Source organism: Hetaerina americana, unplaced genomic scaffold, assembly GCF_022747635.1.
Source record: "Hetaerina americana unplaced genomic scaffold, ioHetAmer1.1.p SCAF_12, whole genome shotgun sequence".
NCBI lineage: Eukaryota > Metazoa > Arthropoda > Insecta > Odonata > Calopterygidae > Hetaerina > Hetaerina americana.
Genome location: NW_027286292.1, coordinates 5025479 through 5053315, shown reverse-complemented (window position 1 = coordinate 5053315; position 27837 = coordinate 5025479). Strand labels below are relative to the sequence as shown.

At 35.6% G+C, this 27837-nt stretch overlaps 1 protein-coding gene across 1 annotated transcript; it reads left to right on the top strand.

The window, feature by feature from the left end:
• The first annotated feature begins 68 nt into the window (after positions 1-68).
• Positions 69-27837, top strand: LOC139685662 (NADP-dependent malic enzyme-like). Its single transcript, XM_071582626.1, has 13 exons — positions 69-234; positions 736-922; positions 1004-1162; positions 1252-1433; positions 1526-1706; positions 6227-6355; positions 10084-10266; positions 12765-12903; positions 17557-17643; positions 18321-18463; positions 19839-20009; positions 20183-20306; positions 23580-27837. The coding sequence occupies exons 1-13, from the start codon at positions 206-208 to the stop codon at positions 23711-23713; spliced, it is 1848 nt and encodes a 615-aa protein (XP_071438727.1). The 5' UTR covers positions 69-205; the 3' UTR covers positions 23714-27837.

The following is a 27837-nucleotide window of genomic DNA, read 5'->3' as shown; positions in this document are numbered from 1 at the left end:
CGATATCGTTGCTCATATGTTTTTTCATATGGGCTTTCTGCTATTTCCTCTAGAGAGTAGTGGTTTGGTAGGTCCCTGGAAGGTAACCTTGCCAGTTGGAAGGTCTTGTTCCCGTTCAGTGTGGTCAAGGATTCGCGAAGGGAAGACAAGTGTTTGTTTTTAATTTTATAATCGTCAGGCACGGTCCTCATTGAAACATAGTAGCATGTTTCGCTACTCCTGGAGATCTATAAGGTAATGCAAAACCCTTATATTAATGTTTTTGGAAACTACTCAGAAACCTTTTTCCAACCTTGAATGAATGAAGGTCTTGGCTGAATGATATATTAACATGTAGTTATTTCTGCTATCGGTGTGTATATTTAGCATATTTAGTGCCTACTGACTTCAATATTTTAAAACCGGTGCCGATTTAGATTTCACCGGGTATAGTTTTTCTTCACTATTAGGGTACTTGAATACTTCTGTCATTGCAGTTCCATAATTTGACGCTAAACATTTCAATTTGAGTAAAATAGCTAATAGTTGAGTAAAGCTATTGCTTTCGAATAGTACTTTTCTTAAAAATTGCTATTCGATTTTTTATTCATACCGACCCTTTTCTCGTCAGAATATCTTATTGATTTAGGTTACATGGCAGATCTTATGTGTTGAATGGACTTCGAATTATTTTCTTTAGTCCCAACATTTTGTAATATTTTTTGTCATATTTAAATTTGAGTTTATAATTTTCAGGGGTAATTGTATAAGTTGTAGCATTCTCAATGGCGAGTTGAAAATAGGGCCTACCACACAGTCAGGCTTGAAGTTGATCATCCCCTATGCACATTCCCGAAGATCATATCATGAAGGAACAGGAGATAACATATGCCCGTCGATGGTACGAGGAATTGATCACATCCGTGACCCGCGACTTAATAAGGTATATACTGCAACTTACAAAATAAAATAAGTTTTATATTTCATGGTATGAAATTCCTAATAAGGTCATTGTGCTTTCCAGGGATTAGCTTTTACTTTCCAAGAGAGGCAGTTACTTGGGATTCATGGACTTATTCCACCCCGCTTCAAAACCCAAGAAGAACAGCTAGAATTATGCCAAACAAGTTTAGAAATGTATAAAAAGGATCTTGACAAGTATATTTATCTGGTTGGCCTGCAGGTATTTTATCTATATGATAAAATCTTTGTGGATCTTGTTAGAAATAAATTCTGTTTGCGTGCCATAACCTATCATTTATACCATTACAGGACAGGAACGAGAAGTTATTTTACCGGTTGCTATCTGAAAACATAGAGAAAACGATGCCCATTGTTTACACACCAACTGTGGGTTTGGCTTGTCAGAAGTTTGGTCTTATTTACCGCCGTCCTCGTGGGCTTTTTATAACTATTCATGACAAAGGTCATGTCTATGATGTGATCAGGAACTGGTGAGCAACCAAGTTAATGAATTCTCATTTTTCAAATAATTTTCTCATCCTCCTTAGAATTATTTTCTGGTTTTATTTTTCTTTATATGCAGGCCTGTAGCCGATGTCAGAGCTACTGTTGTCACTGATGGAGAGAGGATTTTAGGTCTAGGAGACTTAGGCGCCTCTGGGATGGGTATACCAGTAGGAAAACTAGCTCTATATACAGCATTAGCGGGTATTAAACCTCACCAGTGCCTGCCTGTTACTCTGGATGTGGGAACCAATAATCAGGTAAAATTAAATTTCAATTTCATTTATTCCATGTGTGCCTTTTGAAACTTTTTGATGAAGATGATTTGCTGATTATTGATTTTTATAGTCATGGTTTTTTTATCATTGTTTTTATTTTACGAATCATCATGCCAGAAAGATCGTCCTCATGTAAACACTTTTTGTAAATGAACCAAATTCTTTTGATAATTTGCCCAGGTACAAGGCAATTTCGATTGCTTCATTCCTTTCACTATTTTGGTGTTCTGAATTGTTACTACTTGTCCAACCTTCCCTTTCTGGGTCATGTGAATTTATTCTCCCCATATTTATCACCGTTGGCTTTTTTAACCTCTTTACCATTTCCATCTCTTGCAATCTATTAATCTTCCAGTGTCATCACTGGAAGACATAACATCCTTTCAAATTTCATTCTAAAAATTCGGTTTTTTGTGAAATAAGGAAAGATGTTTTCAATTTCTCTTCACTCACTCAATTGCATTTAATAATATGTTATACGAGCCTTCTTGTGGCCTATATTGTCTTTGACTTTTTCTGAACTTTATGAGGCCAAATATTTTATGGCGTTACTTACGTATTGAAACTATATTTCATTGAAATATCTCGTCCTTTAAAACTAATTATACTTGCGTGAGTTTCTCGGGTACTACATTTCAATTCATAGTAAAAGTGATGCAGGAAAGGTAAGCTAGTGTGAAGAATATTTAGATTATTTAGTCAGTAGGCCTGTGCAGTATTGCAACATACTGACAAAATGTGAGGTGTTCATGTGACATTGCATCACATTCTCAAATGTGAAAGTTAATTATGAATAGGGAAAAAAAGGAAAGTTTGATGAATCATTCATATCCATTCATTCATTCATTAGTGTTCCTCTAAAGATTTTTGTGTATAGTGTAATAATAATTAGTTTCCGAAATGATCCATTTTGTTTTACGAAGGTGATTGGAAAAGTGCATGGTAGTAGGAAAATTAATTAATGTTTCATGATACACCTTTTTTATTTTCCAAAATAGTCTCCATTTAGACTTGTACAGTTGGTCCATTGTTGCTCTAATTTGTTGATCCTTCGAAATATTTTAATTGTTTGAACTCCTGAAAATTGACATTTGTTTTTATAATCATCTCCTTTTTTTAACGGAATCTCCTTCCTGCCAGCCATTTCTTCGTGCTGGAGATCAGTTTTTTGTCTGATAGAGACAAATCTGGAGAATATAGGAGATAGGAAACGATTCCAAGAAACTGTTGGAGATACCACGACAGAATCTTTTTAACAAAATTATCCGCTAAATGTACATTACACTCAGAAATTGTTGCATTGTAATTCACATTTAGTGGATGACTCCATCAAAAGTTACTGTCGCTGTATCTCCTATAGTTTCTTGGAATTTTTCAAAGGCAAAACCATAGTCTTTAAAGTTGGCTTTGACCTCGTGGACTGTGGTGCTTCATGCACGACTACATATGCCTGCGACATTGTATATATGGTATTTTGCCACAACGCCTTGTTCCTTTAAGGCCCTCAATTTTGGAGTGGGGGGAAATAACTAAAAATTGAAAATCTTACAATTTTGCGACCACAAAAGCAAACAAGTATGGGATGCATTGCTGTGAAGGGAAATAGATTCATGTTTTGGCAATTCATGGATTTGTTTCTTTCGGTTTCATTTTCAAATTGTCTGATAATGATTTATAGTATACACCTGTGTTAGATTAACCTTTTCTAAATGGTTAATTGCTAAATGGTAAATAGTAAATTCCCTCCAAGTCTCAAAAAGAGTAGCCAAAACCTTCCCAGGTGAAGAAGCCTTCTTCTTTGTTGCAGACATACTTTTCCCCACTGACAAGCCATTTCTTGGACTCAGCCTTTGTTTTAGGCTATAATGGTGAATTCACTTTCATCAAAATTACAAAACAATGCCTTAAGATCCCTGAAAATTACACTGAAACAGCTGCCAAACAGCCTTGGAACATGTCACAGGATGTCACTTTTGGTCAGCAATCATAGCATTTATCACATTACTATATCATGGATTCCATCAATGATATCTGGAGTGGTGGCCTCAGTGGAGTAGTGAGTGCCCTTAGTAGGCCATCCAGATGGTCTTCGTCACTTGTGATTATATGGCCACTTCAGGAATTTTAAGACTATTTATAAACTATTCTAATCAAAGATGCATATTCACAATAATTGGTATCTACATCTACATAATACCCTGGAAGCCACCACAATGGCAGGGAGTATTAGGTCGCCACCTGTAAAGGGTAAAACACTACATGCAAAACATATCGAGTTCCTCTTATTCTCCTGAGGCAATTTGCCTTTCATATAGTAACGTTTGCTTAACTCTCAAAATTCTCTTTTGTCCATTTTCTTGGTAATAACTTCATTTTCTTAGTTAATGGAGCAGTGCAGTTGAAACATGGTGTGTTTATTCAAGATATAATTAGTTGAAAATAACTTCACTGCTCACTTTTGGTGCCATCTTTCTCACTTTGTGCAAACTTTCAATTTACCTTATATATTCCTTGCTACAGTGTTCCTAACAAATCCAGTGTGTCTCGCTGTGTGTGTCCAATGCATTCTGTTCTCTTTCAAGCGGTGCTCCATAGATATTACTCATCTTATGCTCATCCATATATTCACTTCTTCATTTGTCATGTGACATTTTGTTTTCAACATCTGCATCCAGCACCATCTTTCCAAAGCTCCTAATCTTCTCAAGTCTATTGATTGGAAAGCACTTTGTAATTTTCTGCACTTATTTATTGCAATATTTGAATGGTTTTGAATTTTTCACATCATAATCAGGAGTACAACATAAAGATTCAGTGGCATCTAGCCTTATATATCTATGAAAAACAAGTGGAGTAGAAGGGGTTAGGATACACCTCATAAATAAGGCATTCGTTAAAATGAAGGGTCAATTCTCAGGATTTGTTTGGTGAGAGGGGGTAGTGAAGTTCTTGGGAATGAGGAATGAAGGCATCAAAATGTAGTGATGGGTATGAAGCTATGTTATTTAACAGTTGGTTTTTTGTATTCTTACTTGGTTAAAAACCCTGTACTATTCCAAAAAATAAAGTTTCCAGCGATTGTTACTACTGAAGTTCATCTAAGGAAAGTGTATTTATGAGGGTTATAGTTGCACATCATCAGAAGGGTTAAATATAAATTCTAGCACTGGTCTTCATTTCACAATTTGGCCATGAACGGAACTGGCTGTGATGTGTTGCATTTTTGCCCATATTCAACATTCATTAATATTGCTGATATGCAGACATTTTTCAATATTCAGTTTAAATAACATTGGCAACTTTCGAAAATGAAGATCTCTATCAGCTTAATCGCAGCTTTGGTGGGCTCTTGCATCTTTGGTCATTCTATAAGGTAATCTCCCATTTTAGATTTATTCATTTTAAATTTCAGATGAATAAGGAACATGCTTAGGTTTTAGTATACCGTTCAAAATCTAACCATGTCCCTTATTTTGTTACATATATCATTTGACAATGAAATTCAAATATTATATGTTGAAATTGATGTTAAGTTGTGTCTTGAAGAACCCCTGATAATGAGGGTTTTTTTTGCTAAGATAACCCTTAAAAACAGGATGGATAATAATTATTACAGTGCTAATGTAGATGGCAAACCTAATTCTATTGTTAGGTTTTATTTTTACCTGATCAAGGGCCCCTTTTAAGTCCTCCAAATGCTGCTTTCATTGAAGTAATCTTTTCGACAGCACTTAAACTGCTTAAATTATCCATATTTTTAAGGAAAGGAAGGGCCTCTATTTGTGCCATTGTCCACAAACCTATTATCCAAAGTAGTCAAGCTGAATTTCTCAAAATATATCTATACTTAAATCCTTCAAGGGGGTTATTCCCTAACGATGGCACCCTATGCTATTTGAGCAAGCCTTGTGCCTTCACATCAATATGGATTGTATAACAAAAAAATCCATTACTGCTGATATGAAAAATGAAACAATCACTTACATGATACCTTTGATATTAACTTGAGTGATGGTAAGAATTGGTTTGAGGTTCCCCAGGGGTAATAACTTAGCTGACCTTATCTGATGGTTCCATATTTTGTCTTCCATATTTACCTAATTCAGTGATCTATTTGATACTTTAAGGAGCATACCTGGAAGTCCTCTACGGTAATAGCTTGAACATGTGTATTCAGTCCCTAATATGTTCTTATTATTTTTAATTTCAATAATTAGTATGCTGTAACAACACTCACACAATCAGTTCTTTTGTCATTCTTCTCAAACAATATTAAGACACCTCAAAATAATTTCAGCACACCTGCTGCTCTGTGATAAATTCAAACCAACCTTGATGGGGGTGCAAGTCGAAAGGGTAATATCTATGGAATTGACTCTTGAAGAGTCTAATATTAATTGACCTTTGCGTTCTTGATTTTAATTTATGCAAAATATTAAGTGACTAGTAAACTGGAATTTCTTGGCCAACTGCTTAAATTTATGTTTATTGTTGACTTTTAGAGTCTCTTATTGGATCCATTGTATATGGGCCTGCGGCATAAGAGAAAAAATGGACCAGAATATGATGAATTCATTGATGAATTTATGCAAGCTGTTGTTCAGCGGTATGGGCAAAATACCTTGATCCAGGTATGTATTCATTTAAATCAGTGATGACGTAAACACTACAATAAATAGTGGATGTATATTAGAAAATATTCATATTTTACATACCACTAACAATATCTGTTAATCTTATTCTCATGTAATATACTTATCCTATGCTAACTTGCTATTCAAGTTGTGGCTTATGTACGAGGGTCATCCGGAAAGTAGTACCCGTTCGTGAAATAAAAAGACAAAAGTAAATATTAACAAACATAAAAAATTTTATTTGAAAGAGGATACTTTAAACTACTTCTCAACATAATCTCCAAGCAAATTAAGGCATTTGTCATAACGTGTGACAAGTTTCTGTATTCCTGCTGCATAGTCCTTCGCCGCCAGCTCATTGAGATACGCGAGGGACCCATCTTGCACAAATTTTTGCATAATGCAGATGGTGTTTAACAATTTCATGAACAATTGCTCGAGAAACATTGGGAAAATGCTCACAGATGTCATCAATTGTGACGCGCCGATCGTTCCTCACGAATTCGTCAACTGAGCTCACCAGTTGGTCTGTAATGACAGACGGTCTCCCCGAACGCTCATCGTCGTGTGTGTTCCCCCTCCCCATGTTGAAGTTGCGACACCACCGCCGAACAGACGACTCGTCCATTACATTGTCTCCATACACCTCCTTTAATTGGCGATGAATATCACATGGGCGAACGTTTCTTGCATTGAGGAATTTAATCACTGCCCTCACTTCACAACTGGCGGCGTTCTCAATTTTTTTAAACATTGTAAACAATCACAGAAACAACACAGGCAATGCTAGCGTCACGCAACTTGGCTCAGAGAAGGCAGACAAGCCACTGAAGCTATCTGACCTCGTCCAGCGGCTACTCGCGTCGTCAGCACTTCATGCGGCACGAACGGGTACTACTTTCCGGATGACCCTCGTACAACTGCACATTAATGCTGTTTTCCAATTAAATGGATTTCATTATATTTGGTTCTGGTGGGAAATGATCTTCACTGTGTCCACATTCATTACCTCATTAACGAATGTCTATGATAAATCTTTGCGAGTAAGAAACTTGGACATTGTCATTTCTTGGATATGCATATTATTTCACTGGGCACGCATATCCAACTGTGAACATGCAGTAATTTTTTTTGTTGAGATCAATTATGTGACTTAGTAACAAGTTTTGACGCCTTCATTCTTAGGCAACTTGCACAAGTAATGGTACATATCGAGTTGATTTTTTGTCAAATTTGGTTAAACACTTTGCCATTATCAATCCTCTTCCGTGCATTCTTAGTTCTTGTGGGATTGCTCTTATCACTCTGGTGAGAATTCCCAATGAAGAGGAAAATTGTTCATACTTTATTATGGATATATATGGATGGGCTTTCAATAGAAAAAGAGTACCATGAATTATTGCAATGTACCAAGCTTGTTTTGCAATGCAATAGTGAATTACCTGTATAAGCGGCTTTGTGTGCGCAAAAGGGAATCATGGTCATACAGTATTTATGGGAATAATCTGAAACGAAAGGGAAAAAATGGGCTCATTTCAGATTGAACCTCCTGTTTTACATACCCTCTAACAATCATCAAAGATAAAATGTTAAATCCTGCCCCATAAATCTTGTTTGATGTGAAAATGAGGCATGGAAAAGGAATGGATCTAGTCATCCTGCCTCATTTATTAATTTATTGTAAAGTTTTTGACTACCAACTACTTTATGTCTGAAATTCTCTGTCTAGCTCTGTAAGACATATTTGACAAAGCAACAAAACTACTCTAGTACATTACAATGGAATCTAAGTTACCTTCAGGATGTGGACTGTCATGGGAATGCAGAAAAAATACCAGTAATAACTTTGGTGATTAGTTCATTGAATAAGTATTCTGCGTACTTGCACTAACTTTCATGAAAGCAAATATAAATACTAATCACAATACATTATGTATAATAGTGACTAAGACTTATTTCTCTCTTTGCTTATTTAGTACATTATGTTAATTTTGGATAATTTGTATGCCAGAATATGTGACCACTCATTTGAAAAAGTTTATTATTAAAAGAAAACTATTTCGCAGAAAAATGTCCTGAGTGGACTATGTACATTACCCAGTTCTCTGTTTATTTAATTAACATTATTCTTGCAAGTACTAAGTAATTCTCATTATTATATCTTCTGCATATTTATTCCATATCAAATACAAAGCAACAGTAATGCATATTTAATCACATCAACTATTATGATTAAACTATATTTTTGGCACAAATGAAATGCTAATATGCTGCTGTTTGTAGCTTTTTAATACAATCGCCATAGAGAGTGGTGTATGTGTTTGATATATGTCTGTGTTTATATATATATATATATATATATATATATATATATATATATATATATATATATATATATATATATGCATATATATATTATATATATGTATAAATTTCTTCAAAAAATAATGCCACATATTTGTAAAAACTTTGATTAAAATATGCACAGAAAAACAGAGTAAGGGCCATGACATATCTAGTATTGACGTTTCAACATCGTCTTCAGAATGCCGTTCTCAGGGGAGGAGCAGAGGGGATATGTGTGGGAGGAGAGGCAAGGGATGAATAGGGAAGAGACAAGGGGTTGAGAAGGGATGTCTTGGTGGCTATTGGATGGTTTCAGTGGGCTGAGTTGAGCCCAGAAGGTTTAAATGACTGAAGCACCCAGATATGTACCATCTCGAGTGTTCGCACCTCTATACTGCTTTTGGATTCAGGAAGGATTTCAATTACCCAATTTACGAAACGGAGATGCAGTCGTCAAAGAATTGGTTGAGGGAAGCACTGTGGGCAGGGTTGGGACAGTTAAGGAAATTGGGAGATTTAGTGGAATAAGGGTGGTTATTCATGCGGAGGGAAAGGGTGGTGGTGCCTTCACCCATGTAGAGGGCAGGAGAAAAGTTACAGGAGAGGTGGTATATATTGTTTTTTGAAGTTCAGGCGGTGGAGGGATAACTCTTGGGCTGGAATTTTGGTGGCCAGGGAGGTGGTGGGTCGAAGAAGATAGCAGCATGGGTGGTTGCATGGTGCAGAGAGAGGCAGAAAAGAGGGGCCTGCAGGTGGGCTTGTGGACTTGAGTTTTTCTCACCAGTTCAACAGGTGTTTAAACAAAATGGAGGGACAATGTAGGAATAAAGGTGATGTGGACTGAGGGTTATGAATAAATGGGAAGAGTTCACAGATAATGTGCTTGATTTTGTGGCTTCTGGGGAAGGACGTGGTGATTTTGTGAGGGCATTTTAGGCGGTTTGGTTGGGGAAGAAGAGTAGTGCTTCAAATGCCATATTAGTTCGTGATTCAGGTTTATTTTATACTAAGAAGCCAGACCATTTCTCATGGTGTAACCACATTTTCAAAGCAGTAATTGGATTATCAACATGCTGTGACTTGTTCAGTTACCCCAAGCCTTTTACAGGGTCTGGATACCTTAAAAAGGGAAATAAAAAGTGTGCTCCTTCAACCTACTAATTTACTGATGGCTTGAATTCCAATTGAGATTAATGGAGTCACTACATTATTGTCCTGCCAAATAAGTTTAATTATTGCTGACAAGCCATGCCCTGACATGTGCCATACTAAACATGCATCATTGTATGACAAAGAAATTTAGCTAATGAATTGAGTTGCTAGCCATGAAGTAATTCATTGGATGCTAATTGAATATTGTACCTTCTTTTTTATTTCAGTTTGAGGACTTTGGAAATCACAATGCTTTCCGATTTCTGGCTAAATATAGAAATCAGTACTGCACATTTAATGATGATATCCAGGGAACTGCTTCAGTTGCTGTTTCTGGCCTGATCACCTCTCAAAGGATTACGAACAAACGCCTCTCAGATCATAAATTCCTTTTCCTAGGGGCTGGTGAGGTAAGTCCTGTATGGGTTACCATGATTTTTAATTAAATACGTTTTTTTACAAGATTTTACTGATGATGTTGACTAACATTTCATGATTTATCCTGATCTAGCAGGGTGGTCCCAGAAGTACCCAACCCAACAAAGAAAACACAAAAATTTTGGAAAAAAATGTATTTATTTTTCAACATGATCTCCTTTCAGCTCTATACACTTTTCCCAGCGATGTTCAATAAGTTCAATACCTTTTTTATAATAAGAACTGTCTTGCTCCTCAAAATAGCCATTAACTGCCGACATCACTTCTTCACGGTTAGAATATCTTTGATTTTTTCAAGTTTTCAAATGAAAATAATCCAAGAGGGCCAAATCTAAGTTTGCATGAAGCAGCGATTCAAACTTTAATTCATGAATATTGGCCGATGTAATGACGGATTTGTGAGCTGGTGCATGGTATTGATGAAACAGCACTTTCTTCTTAGCCAAATCCAGCTGCATTTGCTTGATTTCTTCGCTCAAATGTTGCAATTAGTCGCATAATACTAGCTATTGATAGTTTTTCCTTTTTCAAAATAGTCAGTGCCACTCACATCCCAAAAAACCAACACCATGACCTTGCCTATAGATGAAACGGTCTTCGTTTTGCTCGGCTGTAAGCAAATGTGGTACCCATCTTGCACACAGCTTTCTCATGTCCAAATTTTCAGTTTATATGCAATGTGCGACACTTTTTGAAATGTCTATTATGTCTGCTAGCTTGTGCACTTTCAGTCGCCGATCATCCAATATCACTTTGTGGATTTTCTCCACCGTTCCTGCAGTGGTCACCTCATTTGGTCCACTAATGCAATGCTTGTCTTGACAGCTCGCACGGCCGCATTTAAACTCGGCTACCCATTATTTTACTGTTGTAAATGAAGGAGCAGACTCACCCTCACTGAATTCAGTTCAGCTTTTATATTGGTTGGGGTGAGACATTTCAAATAAAAGTATTGTATCACATAACAATGACCAATTTTCTCCATTTTCACATATTCACTGAAAACTTTCACTATTGATGGCTGCCAAACAAATACTAAACAACGTAGCATCTTAAAACTTGAAAGAAATGCTTTATAGATTGCATACTTTCTAATACAATGATATTTTTCAAAAAACTACCGTTATTTCAAGGTCAGGCTGGGTACTTATGGGACCACCCTCGTAAAACACCAAATTTTCCTTATTTGTTTGAATAAACATACGCGATGCATAGATAATGCACTTGATTATGGAGCCTTTTTTGTTTAAATGTTATGCACTGCATAATATTTTACCTGGTAACATCATTCATCGCTTTAAAAAATATTGCGTGTTTTCCAGAAGCATCATTGTAGAGTAGCAAGGAAGTAACTATGGAAAAAAAAGTATTAAAAAGTACATAGTATAACATTGATTTTTATTTAGGAATCACACTGATGACTTAGTGGGTGTAATAATGAAAACTGAAAAAGCAGCTCAGTGCACTGATTTAAAGAAATTAGTCTCAGAGATGTACTTTTGCAGTGGTAATAAATTCTGTGCGTTACCATAGAAATCGGAATTTAATAATGAAATTTTTTTGGTTTTTCTCTTTGATTTCCCATTCCAATTTCCTCATGTCAGTCCACAGTCATGATGCTTAGCCTGGGGACCACTGCTATAGGTCATCCATAAATCATGCTCCGAGGATTTTAGCAATGGAATATGAAAAAATTAGTATTATGAGTCGAGGACTTTATTATTTTTTTCAGTACAAGTTTTGTCCTGAAAGTAATACCATTATAGCTGTAAAAAAATTGTATTCAAGGTATCATTACAAGCATTTGCATTTCTTCAAAGTAGCTGCATTTGGCGTCTACGCATTTTTGCCACCACCTCTGCCATGCACTGTGTGCATCCTGGAAGGCATTGATAACAACCTCATGTGAAGGCCTTTTTCCTCTCTGGCTTGGATGTCTTTGATAGTCTTGAAACCAACTCCTTTTGAACCAATCTTGATTCTCCGGAACAGGAAAAAGTTTGCTGTAGACAGGTAAGGACTGTAGGGGGACTGGGGTAGCATTGCCAAATTTTGCTTGGCCAGGAAGTCAGTAGAAGCTGCAGAGAAGTGTGGCTGGGAGCATAGGTGGTGGTGCAACTGCCCTGGTATCAGGGATCTCCTTTTGCATTCAGGTGACATTTATTTATCTCTCAAGCCCATCCACATAGTCAGCAGCATTGACTTTCTGCTCTTGAATGAAGTCTTTGTGAATAGCATCCTTGGCATTGAAGAAGACAATTAGCATTGCATTACTTTCCTGACAAACTTGGTATTTCACCTTATCAAAGAATCGGCATGAAGAATGTAACAGAATAGTTATTATATACCCATTTTAGGTTGGGTAGGCATTGTTTAATTGTATTTCATCTGGTGGGGAAAACGTTTATGTTAGGCATTAGTCAAGAGATTAAAGGATCCTTTTTAAATGTGGCTCTTTTTTCTCTCTTAGGCTGCCATTGGTATTGCAAACCTCTGTGTGAAAGCAATGGCCACTGAAGGCACTGATTTAAAGGAAGCCCAGGATAAAATTTGGATGGTTGATATTGATGGACTTCTGGCCAAGGGTCGCCCTGAAGGGAAGTTAGAAGGTATTTGCTGATAATATTCCTTAAAACCTTAATATGGTAAATTCTTTGAAGCCCGAATGGTTCAAATGAAAGCAAAAGCGCAAATCCTTCCTGACAGCATTGAAACACCCCATTAGTCTGGCACTAGAAACCACATTATTTGATATAGCAATACTTTTATAGCTCTTGGTGAAAAAAGGAGCTTTGCATGTCATATTCTTGTTTTTGAAGTCTTCTTTGGGATAATTGAAATTTGGTTCTCATTACTCTTGCATGAAAAATCTCTTATATACTTTTAAATTGTGAAATAATGGTGTATTTGAAGTAAGGTCTTCGTCTATTTTACAGAAGCATTGCCATTATATTGTTTATGGAACATGTTTTACTTAGTAGCTAAATGAAGTTTTATAAATTTTGTATTATGCATTTATCCAAGGAAAGTCAAATGAAACAATTTTGACCAACATCTACAGTTTCATGTTGACACATAAGCCATTTTACATGTAGAGGTCATGCCTGTTTCCCCTCATCAACAATAGTTCCCTCTTTTGAGGATTTTAACCAAATATTCATTTGCTTTTCAAATCAAATTTAAATCTTGCCACTTCTATTCTCCATAAATGGAAATAGTTTGTTAATGAAGCTACAAGTAGCCCATGGAACTTACTATACTGCTCTCAGCTACTCTCTCCTACCCTCAGTTCTAAAAGATAACTAGTTCATAAAAGATAACTTCTTTGCATCATATACAGGTGATCTCTGTTTGCTTATGTAATAGTTTCTTAACTTCTTTGAGTGAAATAATCATGTGGGTAATAAAATATCTGTGCTTGATTGTCAGCACCCTAGTCATTTCAATCATTCTGATTAAACTAATGCTTAATGTTTGGCCTCTGAGGAGCAATGATTTTTATTCCTCCCACCTTGAACTCTTCCCAATCAATGAACTCTTAAGCCCAGCATAAAAAATATATGCCAGTTATTGGCACACCCTCCCATGGACTACAACCTTGACATGGTGGAATGGCTTTTTCTTTCCAATGACCCCTAGAGCTGTACTAGCAGGAGCAATGATAATTGCTCCTGATAGGGCCACCCATCCCAGATAGGTCAAAGGTTAGGAGCCAGCCAAAAGGTAGTCCGCACAGCGTCTGTTCCTCAGTAAGGTGGCTGCAAAGGCATCTGACCCCAGTGGGGTGGCCATTGAGTGATGGTGTCACGTTAAAAACACTATTGAGGAAGGCAACAGGAAACCGCCTCAATAATTATTCCCAAGACTTTTATAATGGACGGTACAGAGAATATAAGTCCTGGCAACTATGGGACTCGGCCCAATCAGCCATGCGTCCTGCTTGGCAGCGGGAGAGGCAAAGCTTCCATGGTCCTCTTCTCACGAAAACCTTGCAATGCAAAACCAGGTCAGAAGACGCAGCAGGAGAAGAAGACCAAATCAGAAGAGGAAATTGGAATATTGAGACAATGTTGAAGACAGGAAAATCAGGGAATATAAAGTGAGAGATGGAAGGAGGAAATATAGATATTTTAGGTTTATGAAATGTGAGGTGGAAGGATAGCGGGGATTACTGGAGTGATAATTATAGAATAATACACAGCGGAGGGATGAGAGCCAATGAGGGGTTGCCATAATGTTGAATAAAAAAGTAGGGAAGAAGCTAGTCAACATAGAGCAAGCAACAAATAGAATATTATAGGTAGAGATAAATGCAGAACCAACGAAGTTGGTCATTGTTCAGGTACACAGGCTACCAAGGAAGGAATCATAAGAAAGAAGAAGTCGATAGGATATACAATCAGTTAAGAGGACATAATCGCATATATTTATGCAGAAAAACATTTGATGGTGATAAGGGACTGACATGCAATGGTGGGTGAAGGAAGAGATGCTGATGAGATGGGAGACTACATTTTAGGCATGAGTAATGACCATGGAGAGAAAGCAATTGAGTTCTGTAGGAGGCAGGGGTTAGTCATCACTAAAACTTGGTTTAGACACCACAAAAGGAATAGGTTTATATGGAAAATCCCAAGTGACTTAGAAAGGTATCATTTAGATTATATAAAGTTTAGACATAGGTTAAGGAACAGTGTGATCAATTAGCGCAGCTTCCCAGGAGTGGATGCAGACTCTGATCACAATTTGGTTATACTAAAGTGTAGCATCCATTTCAAAAAGATAAGGCAGGGGCAGCAGTTTAGGAGATGAAATTTAGAAGCATTAGCTGGATTGACTAGGAAGGAGTATGAGTAGTCTGTAGTGAAAATCATGAGTGAGGGAAACGAGCTGAGTACTATCGTGGAAATATGGGAATGTATCAAGAAAGGGGTATTGAAAGCCGCAAAATAAACTATAGGAACCATTGATGGGAAAAGGACAAAGAAACCATGGATCACAGATGAGATGATTAAAAAGATAGATGAGAGAAGAAAATGGAAGAATGTAAACACAGAGCTAGGCAAAATGAAGTACAAAGGTGAAGGAAGACAATTGTTTGGGAAAACAATAAATTGAGGCCGGCAACAAATAAAGCAAAAGAAGCATGGTGGAAGACGCAGTGCATATGGTAAATTTTCAGAGGAAGGGTGTAATCGGTGTGCTGTACAGCAAGGTTAAATCACTATCACTAAAAGGATGTAAGAAGAGAAGATCTATGCTAACAGTTTGAGATAAGATGAGTAAGATAATAGTTGACACAGGAAAGATTCAAGAGAGATGGAAGGAATACAGGAACCTGTATATAGAAGAACTGTATGGTATAGAACTTAGGTGAATAAGCTTACACATAGAAAGAGAACATGATGTAGATGAAGATAGCTTAGGTCCAGGCATACTGGAAAATGAGTTAGAAAAGGCATTAAGGGAGATGAAATCAAATAAGGCTGTAGGGGTAGACACCATTCTTGCAGAACTAGTAAGAGGTTTAGGAATAGTGGAAGGCAGTCTCTATATGAGCATCTATGAGAAAGGAATCTGGCCAGAAGCTAAATAAGGCCGTGGGGGTGGATAACATTTCTGAGGAACTGCTGAAATGTTTAGGAAAATGTGGGAGGAAGAGGCTATATGGGCTGATTCATAGTATCTACGAAGAAGGAATCTGGCCGGAAGACTTTGTGAGATCAGTGTTAGTTACTATTCTGAAAAAGCTACATCATGTGAGGACTACAGAACAATAAGTTTGATTTCCCACACAGCTAAATTTGTTCTCAGGATCATCAGCAAAAGAATGGAGAGCAGGGCAAATGATTACTTAGGGGATGATCAGTTTGGGTTTAGGAAGGGGAGAGGTACAGGTACGCGTGATGCCATTGCAGTAATGAGATCTCTAAATGAGAGGAATATAGAATACAATCAGGAAGTACCTGTATTTGCCTGTTTTGTAGATTTCGAAAAGGCATTTGACCGAGTGAATTTGGGAAAACTAATGAGTATATTGCAGAAATAGGAATAGATTGGAGGGACAGGAGGCTAATCCGCAACCTGTACATGTCTTTCACTGCTTAGGTGCCAATGAGGAACAAAAAGTATGGATTGGCAGTGTTAGGGAAAGGAGTAAAGTAGAGTTGTCTATTATCACCGGTGTTGTTCAACGTATGTGTGGAGGAAGTTATTAAAGAGGCATGGGAAGAACTGGAGGTAGGAATGAAAGTTGGAGTGCGATTCATAAAATCAGTTAGGTGTGCTGATGACCAAGCTCAAGTTTGTCAGTAAGTCAAGTGGTTGTAAGCATTGCTGTGTGAATTGGAAATTCAGTGTGATGGATATGGGATGAGAATAAATGTAAATAAAACAAAGTTTATGCGATTTCCTGAAAGACAAAGGCTTTGGCTAACATTAAAATAGGAGGGCAAAAATTAGAGCAGGTGGAACAGTTAATGAATCTCGGAAGTATTTTGGACCAAAATGGTCAGCATAGTAGGGATACAAGGAGGAGAATTGCACTAGGCAAAGAGGCTTTCACAAGGAGGAGGGAGTTGATGACAAGGACACTGAATAAAGATGTTAAGAAAAGGCTCATCAAAACTTTGATATGGGGCATAGTTATGTACGTCATGGTAGTATGGTCACTGAAGGAGGAGGATAGGCATAGAGAGCCTTTTGAAACATGGGGATGGAGAAGGTGAAATGGTGGATGGAAAGGAAAACAAATGAGGAAGTGGTGGTGGAAATACGTTGGGCGAGGGGATTTTTGGGATGAATCATTAGGAGGTAGGAAAAATTGATGAAAAACATGTTGATCGCCAGTGGGATGTTTAAGACTGTAATGAGGGGAAAATTTTAGGCAAATGAGGAAAGGGCAGGAATAAAATAGGGATTTAGTTTAATTAAAACTATTGGATATTGGGTGGGATGAAAGGAGGAAGTACGCAGAAATGAGGAGGAACTTGTTGTTGAGTAAAATTTTGGGTTGTGTTTTGTTATGAGAAACATGATATTTGTTTGGTAGTTGTATCCATTCAAAACTTACCTTAACTGGTAGATTACCTAAAACAAAAATATTGTCACCGCTAATGATTGTTTGTCCAAATTTGCAATAGCCTGTTCAGTGGATTGCAGAAAGTTATCAATAACACATTTTTGAACCATTGGATGCTCTTTATAAAATATTATTAAATCATATTGTTTTACTTGATGTAATGTATATCCGTGTGTTATAGGTGACAAGGCCAACTATGCCAAAGATCACCCTACTATGAAGAATCTTTTAGAAATTGTGAAGAAAGTGCGTCCTTCTGTCATGATAGGTGAGTTTTTTGTTATTATTCATCTTCTAGTTATTTTAAACTTTAATTAACTGTTTTTAATTATTCATGATACTACAGGTGGTTCCAGATGTATGAACAGCAGACATTCAACCGTCCAAAGTTAAGGCCGCCCATAAATTTCAAACTACCATCAAAATTTTATTTGGGATTGCCATGCATGAAATAAGTGTTGCAATGCTATATTTTTATTACTGTGGGAAGAAATATTAGACTTATGATTGTGGCTAATGGTGATGAGAGTTGTTGAGTGTATGGGAATAATTATTTAAAGAACAAGAAAGAAAATCTGGTACTATGTAGTAAATCCTTTGTGGTGTATTTCTGTTCATCAATGAATATGAACTGCTAGTGTTATTATAATATTTCAACAAAAATGCATTTTGCTTCAGCAGCCTTATCATGAAGAACAGCTGTCGGCATGATATTTGCCTGTACTCCACACAAGTTCCTTAATTTTTGCTCTCCAGTTTCCTCTGGTGTCCCGTGTATCCCTAACCTTATCATCAAGTTCCCCGAAGGCCACCAGTCAGCCCAATACCCATGCCCCGGACAGGACTCAAAACCTGAAACCTTTGGGTTAACAGACAGGTGCATTACCCCGCCAGCTGACATTTCAATAAACTAATGTAAAGTAATAATAATTATTTATTTAACAGGTGCTGCAGCTGCTGGTGGAGCCTTTACTCCTGAAATATTATCTCAAATGGCAGCTTTCAATGATAGGCCAATAATATTTGCCTTGAGCAATCCCACAAGCAAAGCTGAATGCACTGCTGAGCAAGCATATACAAATACAGAGGTAAGATACTTGTAGATTACTTAATGACACACATTTTTAGGATTGCTCTGTTACGTTAATCACAACTTTTTGAAAATATTCTATTTGCATTCAGTTCTCATATTATTTATAATTTTTCATCAGCTCACAGGACAGTGGCTAATAGAAAAATGGTCCTCATGTTCATTCTCAAATCCTGAGGATACTTATGAATTTCATTGCATTCAATATTTCCTCAATATGTCATAGTTATCTTTCCACCTTATGTAAAAATGTAGCTTTTTTATTTACAAACAACTAACACTGCAGTCAGAGAATCCACATGAAATAGGATTCATGATTTCCGGCATGATGTGGTGAAGGGAATTTATGTTGGGGAATCTAAAATATCTAAATAATCTTCCAGGCACAAGATATTATTAGGAGCAGGGTACCAGATTACAGCAGGTTTTTGATGTGCCATGGTACTACACATTACCGTACTCCTATGCCCAAAGTCTCCTGACACAAAATATCCCTGAGCCACAAGATATATATTACAATAGCACATTCTTTAGTAATGCTTGCTTAAAACCGCCCTCAATTCCATCCATTATTTATTACAGTCCTCAGCATCCCATTACCTTTCAGTATCCCCTACATCCACTTGTCCTTCCTTTTTAAAATTTCTCGCAACAGCTTTCTTCCTTCTTCTGCCATGCCTAGATCATATTTGTTTTCCTTTCCCTCCATTTTATTGTCTCCATTTTTCTCCTCCCTGGTATATGTAATCAATTTTAAGGTACATGGTCTGTCCCAAAAATAAGTAGAATTAATTTGGGAAAAATTTACTATGGATCAAAGTACATGTTATTAAAATTCCTCAAAATAGCACTGCTAGCATCGATACCTCAAGTCCAGCACCTCTGCCAGTCATGAAGACATTGATGGGAACCTTGTTCAATCACCTTGTCACGGCCTCTCTGCATCATCCAGCACTCCAAAACACTTGTCTTTCAAGCTCCTTTTTATTCTTGGGAACAAAAAGAAATCAGGTGGTGCTGCATCAGGGTTGTAGTGTGACTGGGGCACAATTGCCACCTTGTCCTTGGCCAGGTACTTGTTCACAAGGTTGTCATGGTGCAGCCTCCAGTTGTTCCTCCAGATCTCCTTCCTGATACATTGCACTCTTTTCCGCAGCCTTGCCAGGACTTCCATGGAAAACTTACTGTTCATTGTCTGTCCCTGAGTCACAAACTCTTTGTGGATTACACCTTTTGAGTCAAAAAAGATGACGAGAATGGCTGCTTATTTTTGGGACAGATCCTGTATTTGTGCCATGAGTGTTGTGTTCCAAAATCACCAGGATCAATCTTTGTGCATATGTATGAGTAATTATTAATTAATTTTTGTTCAGGGACGATGCGTTTTTTCAAGTGGATCACCATTCCCTCCTGTGGAGTACAATGGAAAAACATTCTACCCTGGACAAGGGAACAATGCATACATTTTCCCTGGTGTTGCACTAGGAGTGATTTGCACTGGAATTCATCATATAAGTGAAGAGGTCTTCCTCATAGCTGCTCAGGTGTGTATGGAATGACCATTATTGGTGAATCGACAGGATTTATTTTCTGTTAATCAAATGCAACTTAACCTAAACTACATCTTAGGAATTTATCTTATTGCTCAAATGAACTGAGTTGTTCAATGTCAGTGCTTGTCAATGTTCATTGCTGTTTGATGTGACATTTTTTTCAGGCTGTATCAGAATTTGTGAATGATAGTGACCTGGAAAAGGGAAGCCTTTATCCACCTTTGGGTAAAATAAGGGAATGTTCTGTGAGAATTGCAATCAAGATTGCTGAATATGCATATTCTAAAGGTATTTATAGTATTAATGTTAATCAGTAATATAAAACTTATAATAGGGGTTGCATTACAAGAGTAACACATTGGCATGATTCATTTGTACTGAATCTGGTTCCAGGATTTAGGTATGTTGCCACTTTTTGACTGTAATGACTACTTTGCTAGACCTGTTCTTAAAATCCTACCAGTCTCCTTAATGGATTCACGTGAATTCTAATTTTTGTTGCTCTGATAAATGTATCTTCAAAATTGCTTACTCTAGCTCATTGTAACCACATTCGGGCCGCCATGTGTAGGAAAGAGATTGGTAGGCTTTCCGAATTGCAATGATCTGCAATGGAGTTAAGCTCCATTTAAATGTTCATCTAACATAATATTTGGAATGCCTAAAATTTGAAACTTTTAAAATATTCCATAAAAGCTGCATAGATTTTTTTCCTTTCATTTACCTTTGAATGTTGTTAATACTCAAAAGCTAAAGTCTTGGATTAAAAATGTTTTTTTGTCCTCTTCACTTCAACTTCTGAGGTAAAAGTGGTGAAGTTGCTTGAAACTTGCAGAGTGATCAATGTGAGTGAAGAAGCATGTTTTGTAAGTGTAATATTCAACCAATTAGTCAGCAGAGTGATGAATGAGGAAGCAGTAATAGTGATAGTAACTAAGTAAATCATTTCTAAGAGTTTTTAACTCCTCAGTAAATCAATATTATTTGGATTTTAGTGAGGTTACAGTTCGGTAATTTTTTAGGAAAGCTATGTTCAAAGTTGTCTTGGCAATCACCTAAAAAACATGGAAAACTAAATTGCTCAACTGAGCCAGTAAAAATATGGTGCCAATTGATACAAGACAAAAAATAGTATGAATCTCTCTGTACCTTCTACTTTAATGGGCCTAATATTTATGATTTTACATGTTTTTTTAAATTTCTTGGGAGTTATTTGAGTTTCAATAGTGAAGGTAATACCTTGATGGTCAGATTGTAGATAATTACTAATACTACCACTGTAAAGTTCAGGACCATAATTGGTTATTACATTACCTAGATTGGTAGAAAGTTAAGTTGGGTGTTCGTTTTCTCAGTATAAATTATAAATAAGTAGAATAATTTCAAGAACATGACAATCAATAGTTTTCACAGTGTTACATCAACATTGAAATACTCACCAATTATGATATTGGCCTCCAAAGTCAAGAAAAGGGATAGTAATAGTTCCAGTTTATAACAGAAATGTTCAGGAACACCATTAAGGGAATGATGCACAGAAGCTATGATCAAATTCAGGCCCTTCAACATGATGACAGATATTTCAAAGTGCAATTCCATACAGAAGTTGTCTAAATCAATGACTTAAAAGGGCATCCTTTCAAGACATAAATACAGGTAACACCATTTTTTAATATAGACTGGCAGTACAGATGCCCAGCTAAAATTGTCAATGGTATGCAGGACAACTTCACTATTTGTCAGCCAATATTTATTGAGACAGAGTATATTGTAGCCACCATGTTTATTTAAAAACTGCTTCTATCTCAGATATCTTATTTCATAAACAACTCATATTTTGGCAAAATATATTGATATCAATCCAGATTCCAAAGGACTTGGATTTTGAAATTCCTGTTTGAAGATGGGTAACAAGCTTAACGAACCGATAATCACTTTTCTGTATTGTTGAAAAAAGTACTTGTTGCTGTAGTGGATAGCGGCACTTCGGCATTTTTCAACAACTCTAATGTTATTGTTAATGTATCCTATCCATCATTGGCAGTTTTTCAACTGCGGGATGTGCAATCTTTTGAACTAATATGTTGTTGGTATTTAAAACCCCTAATCTCCCTAGAAGCATTAGTCACTGTGCAGCTCTTCCATGCATATTCTGTACAATTTCTGGCATTTTCTGGCTTATAAATTCAGTATGAATATTATGGTATTAAGGGAGTTGCACTGAAACTAATGAAGTCATATTTGGATGATCGCCACCAATTGGTTGAACTTGATGGCTGTCGGTCTGCAGCTCTTAAAGTAAAATGTGGTGTACCACAGGGCTCTGTGCTTGGCCCAGTACTTTTCATTATCATGATTAATGATTTGCCCTGTAATATGAAACCTAGATCTGTTTTATATGCTGATGACACTACTTTTGTGCAAAAGTGTCAACATCCAGAAGATGCAAAGTTACGATCTAGCGCTACCCAAAAACAGGCTAAGGAATGGTTCGATGTTAATCATTTACAATTAAATACTAACAAAACTCAGCATATTGTGTGCAGTCTTAAATCAAAAATAACTGATATTGAAACTGCTAAAATACTAGGAATTTATATTGATACAAAACTTAATTGGGAGACTCACATCAGTCAGACCTGTAATAAACTTAGTAAAGCTGTTTATATGTTAAGAAAGCTCAACTTTATCATTTCAAATGAGTATCGTTTAACACTTTACCATGCCTTCTTTCAATGTCATTTGAATTATGGTGTTGAGTTATGGGGTCATTCCCCTCATGTTAAACAAATTTTGCTACTGCAAAAGAGAGCTATTCGCTCTCTTGCTAATATACCACCACATGATTCCTGCAAACCTTTTTTTATTAGGTATAGAATCATGACTGTATTTTGTTTGTATATCTTTAAGGCTCTGATTCATGTGAAAGTTAATCTAGAAACTTACCAATTAAGATCCAACCTCCATAACTATTCCACAAGAGGTAAATCGAATCTAAATACTACTTATTGTAGATTGTCATCAACTTACAACACATTTCACCATATGAACATACGACTGTATAACTATCTGCCTACTCAGTTGAAATCAGATGGTATCCAGAGTTTCAAGAATAGGGTATATACCTGGTTACTTGCTCACCCACTATACTCATTGGATGAATACTTTTGTGACAATTTTCATCACATTTAAGAAAGTATGTTTATATGTTAAATAATACTTATATTGACAACATTTAATATGGTTGTACCATTTTTAAAATGAATAAAGTATTATTATTATTATGCAAAAAAATTTGTGTTTAGCCCTAATTTATAACTAGAATTTATATTCTGTAACTAGAATGTCAACTGATTTGCTTCAAAATGAATAAATAACAAAGCTTTGAGCATCCTACATCATAGTAACCAATTATTTTGGGTGGTAGGGTGGGATAACCTTTTACAGTTAGCTAAATTGATGAAATTCAGTGAAATCAAAGTTCATTATTTTAACATACTCAAATGTGACATGGGAAGATGTCATCAAATTAAATTATTTTTTTCTTTCATTTGTTCATAGGCCTTGCATCTACATATCCTGAGCCAAAAGATAAGCGAGCTTTCGTTGAAAGCCAGATGTACGACTACCATTATGATAGCTCAGCCATGCCAGAAGTGTACGAATGGCCTCAACTTCCTGGACTCCGTGGTTAAAAGAAAAATTTAAACCAGTATAGCCTTATGTCATATTACTAGGAGAAGTTTACACAGAGCAATATTGAAGTAATTTATTTAGGCTGAATCAGTCAATCAAGTTTGTGGTAAATACCACAGTGTTATAGCAACATATATTTTATGTTTTCGTAAGATCTGAGACACCAAATGTTGTAAGCTGTATCCCAATGTTTCAGGATTATTTATTTTTATTTATTGAACTGCATTTGAATCCATTTTCTATCACTATGGATGTTTCATATTTTTATGGCATAACTGCTATTTTATTATGGTCATAAAGAAGGTTATAAGGTGTTTTAATGTAATTTATAAATTTATCAATGCATGAGGCATGTAACTTTGTCTCCAAAACGTTGAGTGCAATATTTGAGTCATCTATACAAAATTGAGCTCAACTTGTGATTGTGATGGTACTGATATCATCAAAATAAGCGTTATGGTAAACTGGCTTGGAAGGCTATCAGTTTGTGCTGAGTAAACTATGCAAGAGTTTATTCATGATAGGAAGGAGCCAGTTTTTAATCTGCTTTGTTTTTATTGCTCTGTGATGTGTTTAATCTAGTTTCATGTAGAGTTTTAAACTACAATTCAGTATTTGTTACAATCCAGTTTTATGTAGATATCTTCTATTTCAATTCAGTATTTATTATATCTCCTTTATTGGAAATATTAGAAATCCATACCTTAGGCAATGGTTTTCAGTGCTAAATAGCTGTTATGTTTCTGCAGATCAGGCAAGCTACTCTCTCTTTTTTATTTTATTTTAGCCATGTTTTTGAAATTTTATGAGGAAGCCCATAGTATAGTGTATGGTGCAAGCAAAAATACTCCTTGTTGATGTTTGTAGCAATTTTTCCATTCAATATGATTTATTGGCTTGTAGTTAAGATTTCAAGTCATTCTTGCCAGTTATAAAGTATTTCCTCAAACATGAGGCTTAAATGTATTACCAATGTTTTAGTGGCCATCTAAATTAACTTTAAGAAATGTAAACCTTACTGAATCCTCTTTTGTGACAATGATGCTTGAATATACTTTTCCACTGATTTTATTTTAGTTTAAATCTTATAATTTCTGCCAGTTAACTGTGTTTTTCATCCATAATTGTGCAGATTCTAGAACAATTCTAGCACACTTCTCATGTTTACTTTTAAATAAGCTATCAATATGGGGTTAAAGATTCCAGAGGGAGTATTCATATACAATATATAAGTTCATATAGAATATTTAAGAAATATTGGTATGTATATGACAGTACTAGTCTTAAAAAATGGATTTAATGTGTAAGATGCTAGTTACCTGTCCATGAGATCTTTTAATTGTGCCTCACAAGAATGTAATATAATAATGAGAGATAAGTCAAGGGGAGATTATTCAGATCGTACAGTCATAGCAATAAGATGAGAAACAACATTAGTTTAAAGAAATCTATAGCTCTATGGTGCTATACATGTTTTTTGTGATTAATTCAAATGGTTTATGGGGATTTTTTCAAAAGATGAATCTTTTTAAAATGTGTGATCTGTATCTTTGTTTTTTGTAATCAGGTGGAATCCAAGTACTCCTGTCCTAGTTTTCAGTATTTAAAAATGTTGATATGACAAATATTTTTTAATAATTCAAGCTAGTCTCTAATGGCTGTCCATTTCTTTGCATCTTTCCGCCAAAGTCAGTGTTCAAGAATTGAATATTCTGTCTCAACTTTATAGCGGCACTGAGACTTCCCCAAATGAGCCATTTCCATGAAGTACTTATTAAATTGCATTTTAGTTATTGTAGTACAAATATTGTCTTTAAATGTAATTCAAACAATTTTCCTGAGAATGGATGATGAAGGATTTTTACCGTTTGGCTTGAATAAGCATAAAGCTACTCAGCAACTTCATTAGCAAATGAAAAAAATCGAGTTGACGATTTGCATTTGGATCCTTTTCTTTCCAGTGCATTAATTTCTTCCAAGTGGTGGCACTTTCAATATTGTCTCATGAAGGTTTTTTTTATTTTCTCCTAAAATATTGTTAAACATTAAATATTACCCACATGATGAGAGCTTTTATTTCAGTTATTTAATGTATGGCAAGAGTAGGATTTAAAAAAGTTATTTATCACCCGTTTTAGTGGGTCTAGTCAAACAGATATACTATATATTCCTTTTCCTGTGGCATGACTTTTGCTTGGTACATTGCAGTATTTCTTTTCTGAGTAGATGTTTGTGTTCTTAAAAATATTTAAATCAGGGACGAAATTATACAACGTTGTAATCTACACTATTACGTTTACACGTTACCCTTTGAAGGGTCACTGGAGATTATTTTTCCACGTTTCAAAATTTATCAGATGCTGTTCAGCTTAATAACTCAGTCAAAGCCTCCATCTCATAATTCTGCGTCTATACAACTCTGTGTACTTGTCTTTCAACTAAGTCTTTTCTTCTAGTCATTTTTGAACTTGTTTCCATGTTGGTAATAGAGTGAAACATCTGTGAAAGGCAGAAAAAAACTATTGATATGTATTTTATATAATGAAATTATGCATTATTCAATGGCTAAACAATTATATTTTTTCATTATACTATAGAACTTCTTTATTAGTGTCCTGTTTACTCTGGAGCATCAATATATGAGGTATCCTATTGTTATGAAAAATTATTGCCATTTTTCTGTCATTTATCTCGGCCTGCATGTGAAATGATGGAAAATATACCAGTTGTATCATCCATTATGGGGATCAAAGTCGATGGTTAAAATTTAAAGGACATTTAAAATATATGCTTTGTAACCCATTGTATTGAGAAGTTTTATAGAATGGACACATATTTCATGCATAATAGTTGATTCTGGTTAAATAAATATTGTTGCACAGGTATAACTTCATTATTGTGTTTCCCAATTTTTCTTCCATGACATTATTTTACTTACATTTTTTATAGTTGCTGATGAAATGTTGACATGGTGCTTTTATGTAAAAAATGCATGGAAATTTGAAGCTTCCATTTTATTTTCAGCAATAAAACCAAGGAGCTCACAAAAAATAATTAATAATGTATGGTGCTACAGGACTTTTGGAGTTCCTCCCATCCATTGTGTTTGTCAGTGGTAGTTAACTTCCATTCCAGGTGACAAAGAACAAATTTATTCAAAGAAAACAGTGGGTGTGATGAAACACCATTAGCCCTTGCAACATCAAGCAAAGAATTGCCATGAAAATTTGCTCCAAATAATAAGAATATAAAATTACTCCAGAAGTGTTTGTTTAAGAGCTTGATTTCATTTTAATTCCAGAAAGAGAATATGAGATGTTATAAAATTGATTAAATATTTTAGACATATAATGGTGGTACTTAATGAGTGTTTCTTAGAATGAGAATGGCTCTACCAGATACTATAAAACGTTTTTTAATATTGTTGTTCAAATAAATAATATTGAGGTACAACAATGTGGTGTATTATTTGTTAAACTGTATCATGAAATTAATGACTATAAGTTGATCACAAAAATTGTCATTCATGAAACACATGCTTGTTCATTTTTAATTCTCCTCATTAAATGTTGCATATGTCTTAAATATAACAGGCAATTTTGAAAGAGAGTTGCTCTTTGAGGAAGCTATTCATTTGAGTCCTTATGTTAAAATTATTGTACAACTGTGTTTTAATCCTCTAGGCATATGACATGCCTATAAAAATCTGAATAATTGTAAGTTTATATTTATTGTATAATTGTACGGTTCATTTTTGAAACTTTTAAGTATTTTTGATGATACACACAATACTTGGGCTGCTAACTCCAGAGTTGTTTGGTTATGGTGACTCAGTTGTGATCCAGTGATTGTTTCACAATGAGCGGCTGCCTAGGTATCAAAATCTTTGATCAATGTTTAGATGCCAAATTGAAGTAAATATAAATATGTGGAAACTTCCTTGCCTTTCACAGAAAATATGGGCTTCCAGTAAACAGCTTTGATTTTATGTTCCTGTTTTATTAATTTCAGTTGATCTTAAAGTGTCAACTTTCAATAAGGTGTTGTTGTGCCTTTTTTTTATTTTTTGTCTCCAGTGGTTGCAGAAGTAATAATGAATAAAATTTTTGAAGAAGCAACTAAA

Coding starts and splice junctions, on each gene's coding strand:
- LOC139685662 (XM_071582626.1), top strand. CDS start 206: ATGTTTCGCTACTCCTGGAGATCTATAAG. Junction 10,267..12,764: donor TTTTCCTAGGGGCTGGTGAG/GTAAGTCCTGTA, acceptor TTTCTCTCTTAG/GCTGCCATTGGTATTGCAAA. Junction 18,464..19,838: donor AAGCATATACAAATACAGAG/GTAAGATACTTG, acceptor ATTTTTGTTCAG/GGACGATGCGTTTTTTCAAG.